Source organism: Mugil cephalus, chromosome 1 (genome assembly GCF_022458985.1).
Source record: "Mugil cephalus isolate CIBA_MC_2020 chromosome 1, CIBA_Mcephalus_1.1, whole genome shotgun sequence".
Lineage (NCBI taxonomy): Eukaryota > Metazoa > Chordata > Actinopteri > Mugiliformes > Mugilidae > Mugil > Mugil cephalus.
The window spans coordinates 41,120,621-41,133,687 of NC_061770.1; the positions used below are offsets into that span (position 1 = coordinate 41,120,621).

General features: G+C 41.8%; 1 protein-coding gene across 15 annotated transcripts in view; it reads left to right on the top strand.

Annotated features, from left to right (window-relative positions):
- Positions 1-13,067, top strand: part of LOC125017430 (collagen alpha-1(XXV) chain) — a 147,262-nt gene that overhangs the window by 100,469 nt on the left and 33,726 nt on the right. For 13 of the 15 annotated variants that reach the window (XM_047600606.1, XM_047600576.1, XM_047600626.1 and 10 more), the window contains exons 7-10: positions 3,984-4,055; positions 4,663-4,779; positions 5,916-5,951; positions 12,120-12,146. In XM_047600606.1, coding sequence (XP_047456562.1) covers positions 3,984-4,055; positions 4,663-4,779; positions 5,916-5,951; positions 12,120-12,146 — 252 coding nt within the window. Of the gene's footprint in view, positions 1-2,965; positions 3,026-3,983; positions 4,056-4,662; positions 4,780-5,915; positions 5,952-12,119; positions 12,147-13,067 lie in introns of all 15 variants that reach the window. The other 2 variants (XM_047600595.1, XM_047600683.1) reach the window with 2 other exon arrangements.

The following is a 13,067-nucleotide window of genomic DNA, read 5'->3' on the forward strand; positions in this document are numbered from 1 at the left end:
ACAGCTGTCAAGCAAAGGTCGGAGAATTACTGGGTCAGTTGGAGGAAAAATTCCTCTGATTTCCCAAAAGATCTGCCCTTGTTTGCGCAGTACTTCACTTCTCACAACTTTGCAGTGTGCTTCCAAAATAAAGAGGCTTATGTAATTTCCAGGATTTTACTTCTTTAAAAAAAAAAAAAAAAGAACAAATAATTATTTTTGCAGTCAGATATTTTCAAATCCTTAAAATTAATTTTATTTCAGACGCATTCGATTTGTCACAATCAGGCTTCAAATAAATATGCTATTCCACACTTAAATGTATTAAAGCCATCTGTGTGCAGAGCTGGTAATCCACTCCACATATAGATATTCAGAAGTGTAGTTTCTTGAGATAGTGTGTGTGTTTGGTGCGGTCGAGGAGATGCTGGGTCTGGCCAGCGCCCTGTAACGGCTGATCCTGATTGTCCTCATATATGGCTTTTTGTTTACTACAGAAGCGCTCATCTCGCTGCAGGCGAATGCATAGCATTAGACCTACTCACCAGATAATCAACATCCGATTTGGAGGAGAAAAACAAAAACAAAGCAATCTGTAAACGGTTAGGATTCTCTGTCAACCACCATGTCATCGTTGTTCTCACACATCACCGTGGAGGCAATGCAGGAGGAGCGTTAACCCACACCACGTCCTTTACGGAAAGATAAAAATGCTGGTCGGATATAATCATTCGTTTTTTCCACATTTTAAGCACACATTGGTCAGTGAAGTTGTCACAGCCGCTCCCCATTGTCTCTGCTTGGATTTACCTCAAAACCCAGGAATCAGTCGGCCACCCTTCACATGCACTTCACTGCATTTAATGCTTGGATTCTTTCTATTGTCCGTTCCTCCGCAGTCATTATCCAGCACTTTGTTTTCCGTCTTTGTCCTCAACATGTTTGAGGTTGTAAATAACTTCAGAAATACTTGCACAGTTGCGCACAGCTCGGCTATTGTCTGCACTGTAAGAGTATCCCTTGCTCAGTTCTGCTGCAGGCCTGAATCGAACCAGCCTGCCTTGAAAGCCATGTACTAAATGAGCCATGCTTTTTGAATTTTCTTTGGGGAAACCAAAGGGATGGCACCAAAGCAATGTTTGGATAAGCAAGATTTTATCTGGAGCTTGAATATTGATGAGGATCTCTCTTATACAGGGCATGTTTATGCGAGGGTTATTTGTGGCAAAGCAATCATTGTACAAACAGAATGCTGCAATATTTGCATATTTTGCTTTGCACTATTAAAGCCAAAACATTTACCTTTAGCACTTACTTACCACTTCTAGACGTGGTTAATTGTAGTTTACAGTGATACTGCTTAAATACATATGCATACACATGCGGCTGTGCCCACTAAAGTAGTTTACCACCACCGGGGTGTGACTGTGTGAGTGGGTGAATAATGTATTCAACACCTTTAGGTATTTAGAAAAGAGCTATAACTGATGAATTATTATTATTATATATGTCATGAATCATGAATCAGTTAAAATACTGAGTGCAACTGGCAATTACTGACTAAAAATAGACACTTGGTCTTTAACATGCACTTTCAATATAATACCATAGCTAGCATGCTCAGCTAATTGACGTGGAAGACATGTAAACACAGTCACTCACTGCCTGGTTTCAAGCTAAATACAGATATGGTATTTTCAAATGTATGCTTCCAGTTTGAATGTTAAAAGAGCTCGAGCTTTTTGGACTGATGAGGAACTGATGTGTTTGGCAAACGCTATTTGGTGTAACGCTGGCTGTGCTTGCTTAGTTTCCATAAATCCAATAAAGCGGCAAGACAGTGCAGCTTACATTATCCTAATCTTTGACAGCATCCAGGATCAGCTTTCAAACGGTGGGGAAACTCTACACTGTGAGTGTGTTAGTCAGCAGCTTTTTTTAACCTCACAAACTAATGTCGTTAGCGAATTACATGCTTTGGGAGAAACTCGGTTACAACAGGAGAGCGAGCCAGTTAGCTCACGTGCTAACGGCTCTGGTAGTGCCATCCCTCAACCTTTAGCTATTGCCTCACTTTAAGTAAAGCCCATGAACGTCGCTGCAGCTTATTGAGAATGCAACAGAGCTTTGTTAGCTTTGCTACAATTGTTCAGTGAGGGCGTTAGCAAGCAGTCAGTCAATAGTTCAGCGGACAGTTTTACGACATCATTTGACTGTAAAAGACTTGTCATGATCAAAGACCTCGTTTGACAGGCACGCAACCAGTGTGCAGTGAAATAGAAATATAGTGTCTTGCTGCGGACTCTAACCGTATAAAAATAAAACGCAAGGGGTGTATTTATTTGACTATAGCATCGGAAAACCATGTTTAGCTGACAACATGTCACTGTTTCTGGATCCGGATCAAAGTTACTACGCAGCTGTAAACCATTGTTTCCTTTTAACAAGGAGAAGGCCCGATGCTTTCTTCTTTTATTCAGTTTTCATGTTTGGATCACATCTGTCATGAAGTCTGTCGACAAGGGAATCGGACGCCCTTTGATTGAACATCCAGCAAACATCTCAATCTTTGAATCTCAGTGAACAATACAGCATGTCACCACTCAGTAGTCTGAGTCTGTTGTGCGATAATCATCTCTGTTCTGTTTGTATAATTGGCGGACAACAAGGTCAAATGGTTACTTAGCTGCATTCAGCTTGGTTCAATAACATTCAGTCTACATGGTGTGTAATTAACTAACAAAAGTTAGATGCATAAAATAAAATTATTGTCGTTTAGGTCTGGATTGAAATATCTGGTTCTTTGGCGGTTAAGTTTGATGCGCATCCACACACATCACTGTATTCCACATATTTTAAAGCTTATTTCAAACATTTGTGAGAAGAGTTAGGATGCTTATCTTCTTCTTCCTTTAACTGTTTTTGTTCACCCAGTGTTTGAATGTCATGCGTGTGTTGTGCCATGTTCTGCTGTTTGTTCCTTTAGGGATTGCCTGGTCTCCCTACGCTGGCTGCTTTGCACAGCAATCAGATCCTGACTGTCAAGGTTTGTCGGTGGTGGTGCTGCCGAGCTGCTCAGTTCGACCCCACTGCAGCACACACTGGAAGTAAATGAATCACTGTCGGCTGCTTTTCTCAAAGCCCGATGATAGAGTATGCACGGGAAGGCTAATTAATCACATGCAGTTCGTTGTTATCCTCTTCTCACCACTGCCACTACCAGTGTTTCACTCCAGTGCCAGATCTCCCGCTGAAGGCAAGCGTGGACTTTTTCCACCTAGTAATGACTGGAATGGGAATCAGCATCTTAAAACCAAGACATGGTCTGGCTTGTGTCCATTGATGCTGAAATTAATGTAAGGAACTCAAGCAGGAATACCCTTATGGTTGGTTGTGAGGGACGCCCAGTGGCAAAGTGTTTTTTTTTAAAGCCCTTCCCCACAGTTCACCACAAATCCTTCAATCGCCCAAATTGTCCTTCACGATTGTTTCAACGACGGATGAAGTCACTTAATGCCAATGGACACTGGTAGAATAATAGACGTAATGAAAGAAAGAAGGTTAAAAGACGAAGCCTCGGCTTAGAAGGTCGATCACGGTGGTTTCAGTGTGTGCTGCTCTCAGGGTCTGACTTAGCAGCAGGCATGATGATGATGACAGTGCTTTCACAGAGAAGGAGTAATTCCCGTTTTTTTCCCGAGCACTGCGAACGCGCCGTGGCACGGTCGCACCCCAGAGGTGGTAATTACGAGCCGTGGCTCCAAAAAAACTGAGCCCAGACATCCAAATCAAACCGCCACGGTGCTCGGAAAGTGTGGATTTCTCGGCTCGTCTGTGAAAGCGCTGGACCGGGGTTCATGAACATAGGCCTTTCTAACAAAATCTGTTTCTTTTTGCATTTGCCTTCCTCTTCCTCGCTTCTTCTTCTTCTTCTGGGACCTCATCCTTGCTCAACCTTCTCTCACCTCTGACCTCCGACCTCTTGACCTCACACACCTGCTCAGATGGTCTTCCCTAAGATCAATCATGGCTTTCTTTCCGCTGACCAGCAGCTCATAAAGCGACGGCTCATTAAGGTAGTGGGTGTGTCTTCACTTGTCTCTCTGTCCACCGTGCCAAGTCTCACCGAACTCTCTTCCCTGTGGCCAGTTTGCATGCAAGCCTTCACACAGACCTGTCATAAGCACTTGTATATTACTTCTATTATTGTTGAAGGGTCTTTAAAATAAAAACAATGTGTTATTAAGGTAAAGAATTATTGTCCTGGCCTGACTCGCAGGACTTTCTCTGCAAGTTAGATATTTTCTTAGGAATTCTTATACTGCAACAACATAATGGACCACACATTTTCAGTACATTTTCCTCATTATTGTAGACTGAAAAATGTGACATTTTCAGTCTGTACCTAAAGCACAGACCTTTATTTTTTTCAACTCATTACATCCATTTAGGATTGCATGCATTTTAGGGGATTACTGTTTCAGCTATAAATCATCATAATCCTCCATATTTGTGTATCCTCTCCATGTTATGAATGGAGGCAGCCCATAGCCACCCACAAGATCATTCCACCACTCTCTCTTCATTATCATTTTAACTGTAGTGGCTCCAGTCTCAGTGGGTCCAACAAATAACAAATATCGCACGCAAAATGACGCCGGGATGTGTTATTCTGCCACACAGGGAGATCAAGGGCAAGCAGGACCACCTGGGCCGCCGGGGCCACCCGGCCCTCCTGGACCGAGGGGGCCTCCGGGGGACACTGGCAAGGATGGACCCCGAGGTGTTCCAGGTCTACCCGTGAGTTTTAATTTTGCCAACTGCGTTATTAAAATGTAATTTGTTTTGCAAAATTATCTGGATGTTTGGTTGAAAAAAATAAAAAAAAATGGAGCATTGTTTAAACGAAGTTGAGCTCTGCGTCAGTTTGATTTTGACTTGTTGCTGGGAGGGTTTATTGCAATGAAAACCTCTAATGAGGACAAAAGAAGATTAGTGTCTAAACATGAATATGCTCCCAAGAGTACATTTTACTGTATAGATTTACGTTCTCGTGGCTGTTTTTTTTTTTGTTTTTTTTAAACATAACGTAACATTTTCCATGTCTCTTAAAGCCTGTCACTGGCATCACACTAATTTATGTGAACTCTGCCTGTGAGAGAAAGACGAAACAGAAAAGGCCTGTCAGTTACGCTGAGCCGTAAAACTTTCTGAAGGCTCCAGCTGATCTTTATTGTCCTGGCATCAATCGCAGCGCGAGTGCAAAAATATTAAGTGTTGTTTATGTGGTCCTTTCCAAGTTTTTGATGATTGCCGTTTTCCGTTCTTCCAGTTGCAGTCGCGACCGTTGTTGTTTCTCCAAGAAATTAGACTTCTCTCGCTGTGTCGCTTCATGCTTTATTTCTCTTATGATTTATTCCTGCTGTCTTGAACCGCTCGAGGACGACGGTGACACAAATTGCCCTGTGAATATCACAAAGAGGTAAAAATTGAGTAATGTTCAAGCACCGCTTTGGCGTACGTATCTTGGCACAGCATGTGCTTCATTGTCACAACGAGAACTGAAGCAACGTCCGAGACCAAGGCCTGAACCAAAAGACTAGAACAATTGTTGCTGGACTGGGACGGTGGATGGTACAGGTAGCCCAGCTTGATAAATGCTTCTCAGCCAATTTGGTATGTGAACGTAACAATCCTGAGCTTCTCTTGGCAACCTGGATGGACCATATAGTGGCTATTGAACACTAAAACAGGGGAAAACAAAAATCATGTGAAAACAACTTCATTTTTATCCAGAAGATTAGTTTTATTCTGAATTCATTCTGATTATTATTATTTTTTTTTTATGTGATTTTACAACTCTTTAATATTCTCAACCTTTCAAGGATCCCCCTGTTCCTCTATTAACAGACTGTTTTGTATGTTTGTTTTTTTAGGGTGATCCAGGAGAGCCTGGAGAAACAGGACCTATGGTGAGCACAACTCTTCCTTTTAACAGTCACGTTTTCATCGTGGAGTCCGTTTCACTTTGGACACTAATTAGCAATGTAGCACGAGTGGCTAAAGAAAGAGAAAATTATTTTTTGATATTCTGATCGTATAAACATTTTGGGAGATGTACTTAAGTGACTTAAATGAGACGAATTACCACTTTCAAGTTTGTTGAAAGCCAGTAGCAGTTAGCTTAGCACAAACCTGGAATTGAGGAGGAGACGAATGGGGAGGGGGCTGCTAGCCTGGTATTCTGCAAAATTGCAATATTACATATTGCTTGTTTATGAAACTTCTATATTTACCAGAATGGAGACCATAAGTTTTGTCCTGTTTCTGGGCACTAACCTCCTCATAGAATTAGCTTTACTTGTACATATCCTGTATCACTCAGTATGTTTACATTCACGTGAATCCGACTTTAACCGGACACTCTGGACTGAAATCAGAGTTCTCCTTATCCGATTAACGCCCAGATAATGCGATTGGAAATTGACTTTCTCCGTTATCTGTGCAATTAATCTGACTTTTCACTGGATAATGCGTGTGTGCATGCTCCACTAGCCGGTGGTGTATGATCCCGAACCACATGAGGGATAGCGGCATCTTTTCTGCACCAGAAGTAGTGCGCACATTACGTATGAAGTTGAACTATTATCCATCTTGTTGTTGTTTGAAATGTCAGTTTGCCACATGAATAACTCTTGTTTATTATATGACGTAATGAGTCAACCGGAAAGGGGGCCGCATTAACTCGCCGAAAAGACACATATCGCCACCTAGTGTGGAGGAGGAGGACATGTTCACGTCAGTTATTTGATTTTCTCCTTTGCATGTAAACTGGAACAAGGACCGCATTCAGAAAGTTGAATTTTGAGCATAGCTCCATTAAACTGTGCATGAAAACGCACTGTGTTGCTGCCTTCAAATAGAGTCATGTTGACCGTGTTTATGAGATAAATAAAGCCCATTGGAGCTATTTTGGTATTCACAAAAACTTGAAACTGAGTCCATCTGTAGTGACAGGTTTTCTGATGTTTTTTGAAACCGTGAAGGTGGACGACAGGCTAATATGCTGTATCTTAATTATGCTTTTGTTTATTATTTTATTAGAAAGAAATGCTAATATTCCTAACAGCCCCTGGTTTTCCTACATTAAGTTACCAGCTTGCTAAACTGTTAGCCTCTGTGTCTTCTGAACAGCTGTAGTTGCCTTGCAGCAGTATTCTTGCAATTAACGGTTGATATTTCAATTTAAACAATGAGCATTTTGAGGCCACGACTTCCGATATCATAATCACAAGCTGACAAGTTCCATCTGAAGGTAGCATGAGTTTTTAATATACCAAAGCTTTCCAAGACGATATGTAACTTTTGAGACGTTCATAAAACGGTTTATGGATATTACAGCGAGTATTAACAACACATTGTATCATAACCTGCAACAATGTTTTCCCTCACAAACCTTTTACACGGCTGGGCCAAGCTGTTAACAGCAACTGGACACTGCTTGCGGTGTTAAGCAAATAAAGCATTTGATTAAAGTTTCCAAACCAAATTCCAGTGTCGGAAAACGTGACACAAAACCACTTGGTGATGTCAGATTTCAAGAGTGCAAGGGAGTGAAGTTAAGGTGACAGAAGGGGTATTATCAAGCTTTTCTTCTTGGATTTAATCTCTAATGTTTTTCCATTGTGTAGAAAACATTTGGAGGATTAGAGGAAAAATGGCTCGAAGATAAAATCGTTCGTAATCTTTTGATCACAACAATCATCTGTAAAGCTGACTCCCTCTTTCATTTTGAATTTGTCTCGGAGGCAGTTTGTTTAAAAATGTATTTAGTCATGAAAGTAAAATATAAAATGATTCAGTGAAGGGTTCCAGGTGCGCTCCAGTAGGTCTCTATTTCTATAAAAAGACGAATGGTGAATCCCATTCAGAGTGAGCTCATGCAGGGCTCTGAATAAAAAAATAAGCTCTCTGCTCACTGTAATTCCTGAAATAAAGCATGCTTTTTCTCAAGTGCATACACAGCATGACACTAATGTACTTTTAACAGGGAATAATGCCTTCATGTGGAAATCAAACCCCCCCTGTAAAGCAGCTTGAGATGATCCCAGGTTGTAAAAAGATGTGACACGGCCGCTCACTTTGCTCCAATACAGTTCCAGACTTCTGATCTCAGCCAGCAGCTGATTGTTTGCTACTCCTCGGAGAAAAACAAGCAAAGATAAGATAATGGATAAGAGTGAACTGTTTCTGTAGCTGATCATTTGAGCGGTTAAACCCCCGTAGAGGGAATAAAGAGAAATTCTCCGTCCAGACAACACGCCCTCAAATGGCCTTTGAGAATCGGTATGAATGAAATCAGCCTAAATAACCAGAGCAACAGGCTTCACTTTTGAGACTTTGCTAATCTGTGGCTGGCACTTTTATCTCAACAAGTGAGCTTGAGGTAGGCAGGGATTCTGAGGTGACTGCTTAACCAACTTTTGCTCCTTTTTACAGTGCACGAGCAGCTAGCGCCCACTTGACACAGCTCGCCGTTTTTGATGTCGATGCTATTGTTAAAGAGGCAAAAGTAGATTCCAGAGTTTTCCAGCAGCCTTCCAGGACATATGGTGCTGGTTAGAAGGATTAAGCTCTTGTGGAGCAACAAGGAGGAGGGGGGACGGTGAAAGGGAGAAGAAGAAGAGGAAATATTTTCAGGACTCGGTTCAAAATCATCAGTGCCATAAGGTCTCTCTGTGGTAAATTAAGGGGGTCTTCGGCTCTCTAAAGGTGGCTTGCAGCCTTACACACAGTTTTCATTTGGAGCATGATTTCACTCCAAAAAAAAGACAAAATGTGTTCCATCCAGAACTAAAAAAACATCCCATACGCTTTTTGGTGTTATTTTCAATTATGCTGCAGACGTTCACTGATCTCCCTCTGCGTCCTCCAAAGCTACCCGCAATGCACTAGTGACTCACCTAGGACATTTAAAATGAACCCCAGGCCTACGTGAGGGATATACTTTTCTTAATATGCTTGTCTAATGAAGACATGCTTACACTATTTTGGTGTCCTTGACTAAGTTTTCTTTACTGTGTAGCCAAACACAAGGCACAAACATGTGAGCACATGGTTTAGGACATGCTCCGTGGAACCAAACAACGTTGCGGCAACCATTGAGAAAAACATTTGTTTTCTGTTTGTTCTCAAAGGAAAAGTCCTATTTTTCTATAGCTTTGTGTCAGTATACCTACAGACAGGTCCGTAGCTGGGATTTTATAAACGCTGAGGCCATTAAGTTGAGTTTATCTCGCCAGGGACTGGAAATGGAAGGTAGCTAGTAAGAATTTTACACAAAGCCTTTCTCTTTATTCTCTTATAGCTGGATAAAATGGAAATTTTTAATGTAAATGTAGGTCCAGATCTTGTGCAAAGAGCAGAATAACTCAAGTCAGCACAAAGAATGCTGTAAATTTGATCTTCATATATATTGGTACATAATTATAATAGTTAATGCTCTATCCTAATAATTTAATATTCTAACTGATATAGGTTCCTCCTTGGTCTTTAAAATATGTCCTCCAAATATCTCAAAACAGAACCAAATGAAATGCAAGATACAGTGTGTGTAAATTCACATTGAATGCCATTTTGTACCCTAGGTCCCTTAAAGAACACACAGAGAACTGGCCTTTGAGTCCCCTGTGGTAGTTAAGGCCGTGTCTGTACAGTAGGTTAGCATAATATTGTGCTAACTGCTGTCATCATAGACCAAATGGACTCAAGTGCTCCTCTGGAAGGGTTACGACCCAAAGGAATACTCCTTTTAGATGGCTTTAACCCGACCCATCACAGCCAGGTTTCTGTACTTCCATCAGACGTTTAACTGGCCGTTTATAGCTGTAAAGTGGCATGAAACAAGTGTGATTGGAAGGTCTTTAAATTTAAAGTCACGTCTGAATAAAGCACACATTCTCTACAGTGTTGGTCGTTAGCACTATGTTATGCTAACCCGTAGCTGCATTGCCCCAAACTTAAGGCGATAAGACCCAAGCTGTAAAAATAATACGTTTCCTTTATAGGTTGAAAGTACCGTAATTTAATGTCAATAGTATAAAGTTGCAAAATTTATCTTCTAAAAGAAACAAAGGCTTTGAACAGAAGCTACTAAGCTGCACCCCAAAGCTTCGACATGTAGCTTTTTTTTTTGTGCCTTGATCAGCCCAAATATTTGTCCTGTAAATGCTCAGAGGGAGAACTGCACACTCTGGAAGTCCTTCAAGTGAGGAAGGTTCGAGTACCACAGGCTGAGTGTGGGAAATGACCTGGCAGTTGCCTCATTGTTTGTCATTTCCAAGTCATGAATGAAAGTACCAAACATTCAGCGCTTTGTATTTGTGCTCGGATGCTCGACTTCAATGGGCGTCCTGTTGACACTGCACATTTGTGGATTCTCTCCCTTCATGAATGTTATGAATGTCCCTTTATGAATACTTCTGGTTGAAATAATTATCTTTTTTTTTTTTTTTAATAACAATCTTAGGATTTTTTTTCCTCATTTTCTAGTGATGTCAAAGCCCAAAGTTGAGAATAAAAGAGCCAGGACTTCCTCAAGGCCTCTTGACTTTCTGAAATGTTTCCTTTTCAGCCAGTAGCTCCTGAGTGCTCTCAGATGTAGCCAAGCTAATTAGTGCTCAGGCGAGTGGCACATGCTCTCACATACCTTGTGGGTCATAAAGATGTTTACCAAACCCTACTGAGGATAGCTAACAAAGGCTTTTAAAGGCGAGCAGGAGGAAAACCTTTTTCTTGGTTGGCCGGGGCGAACGAAAGCTGTTCATTGAGGTTTTTGTTATAAGTGCAGATGGAATGCATTATAAATGAGCTGTAACTGTGTGTGCCATTTTTGTAAATGTGAGAACTTGCTGCTGCAGGGTTTTTAACGGGCTAATTTCGGAAAAATGGAAATCGAGAACGGGAAAGTTTCAAGCTTCAGTTACTTGGTGATCGCCTTGTTTCGTCAACAAAAGTTAAACAAGATATGGAATGATCCAACAAACAGCTTATTCCCAGAAAGTCCATCATTATTTAGTCATGAGTTGGCCACCACCAAACTTTGCTTCCTCTCCGCTGAAATTTACCCTGACAGTCAAACTTTTCAACCTGAACGTATCTTCGTCGGCTTCTTTTTTTTTTTTTTTTTTTTGTAATACGCACAATGTTTACAGTAATCAGGGGAACATGTCTTTCGTTTTGCCGGTAATGCAGCATCGAAATGAATAAAGCTAGGGTATTTGCTGTTGTAGAGGCCTTGAGGGGCACAAGGTCTGCCTGGCCTTGACCCAGCTGCGAGTGAGAAGCCAAATGGCACCACTTATTATAAATGCTGAGCCGAAAGTGAGAAAAAAGCTGGCCAACGCGAGCCGTCATAACAGCCAAGTGCGAAGGTGTTGATGAACTGCTGAGACACTGCAGTAGTTCAGAGTTTTAGCAACGTGGAAAGGACCATCTTTCAGCCTGCTTTTATTCACCAAGCACTTCTGCTCTTTTAGGCTGATAATAATGGAGGAGTTTTAGGATCCAGAGGCGCTTCTAGTCTTTTACTGCAGCAAACATCAGGTTGAAAATAGACTCTGTCCTCCCAGACACTGATTTAGATCACAGTTAGAGATGTGGCGCCTTTGTTGCCCTGGCAAACTTATTAGCTTTGCGCTGCTTTCCAGATATCGGCCCATTTAGGTAATGAACCTCTCTATGTGTTGGACGGTAGGCCCGCGAACGCAGCACGGCCAAACAAGACAAGTTTTTACGGTCTTTAGAAGGAATAAAGACAGAGATCAACATAAAAGATAAAGCCATAAAAGTTTTCAGTTATTCACGGTCTCATTAGAGACTCATGTTTATGGTGCAGTACAAGGGAAGGAAGGCACAGAGCGAGTGGATTTTCATTCTTAGCCGGAGACGAAAACAAGGGATTGATTGTGATTCGGTTCTGCCTGAAGGGTGTGTGCTCTCCGCATGAAATCCTACCACAAGCTCTGCCAGCCTCTCTGCTATGACCATGTCGGCTGTGGAAATGATATTATTTTATCTGACGTGGGCTCTCTTTGTTCTCCTCCTATTCAATATCTCTCTGCCTCTCTTCTCATTAACAGGGACCTGAGGGGCCACAAGGACAGAAGGTGAGTATTTCCAGTGATATGTTTTACTTTGAAATGAGCTATATATATTTCGGACTCGCTTCTTTTTTTTCCAGTCAAATTCAGATATTACTCAGAAAGTGGTGTGTTTAGCGATAGAATAATGTTCTGGGATTTGGTGGGGAGTCTCTCGAAGCTGCACAATTCACTGCAGACACATGTTAAGTATGTTTACACGGAGATGAGAGCTAGAAAGCCACAGTCGGTGCGAGTAAACACGAGGAGGGAAAGAGTGACAGAGGAGGAGGGCGAGACGGAGAACAGAGAACCTGGAGCTAAGTGCTGCGATACAGGCTGCGGGTCCCTGGTGGCGCTGATGTGGGGAACAGATGTAAGCCATATCCAGCCATCAGGTAGCTGCCAGTGTTTGTTCAGTGTAACCCAATCAGACACTTCCTGTCTGCGCTGTCATCTGTCGGCAAGGCCTCCCGTCGGCGTGGGAGGGGGTGTGTGTGCGTGCGTGTGTGTGTGTGTGTGGGTGTGGGTGGAGGGGTCAACGATGACACGCCGCCGTGTTAATGACTCATAAGCCAGGCCCCGAGGCTACTCAATTAGATCGGGCTATGGATGATGCGCTTTGTTTAACAGAGGAGTCGCGTCAAGACTTACTCAACTTCCATCACCTTCGTGGGAATCATGTTCAGTCACTGTCAGGCATTTTTTCACAAAAAAAAAAAAAGTTAAACAAAACAACAAAGGATCCTTTTTTCCCCCCAAGTTCAACCTTTTACCACTACCTCACATACATCTCTAATAAAGCTGTAAATGTGACCATGGTAACAGTAAGTCACTTTTATTGTGAGGGAGCCAACACAAACAAACCACAAAGAAGAGAGTGGGAGTTGAAGTTCATGTAAACATAACAGTATAGATACATAAAGCCTTTTTTTATTATTATTATTT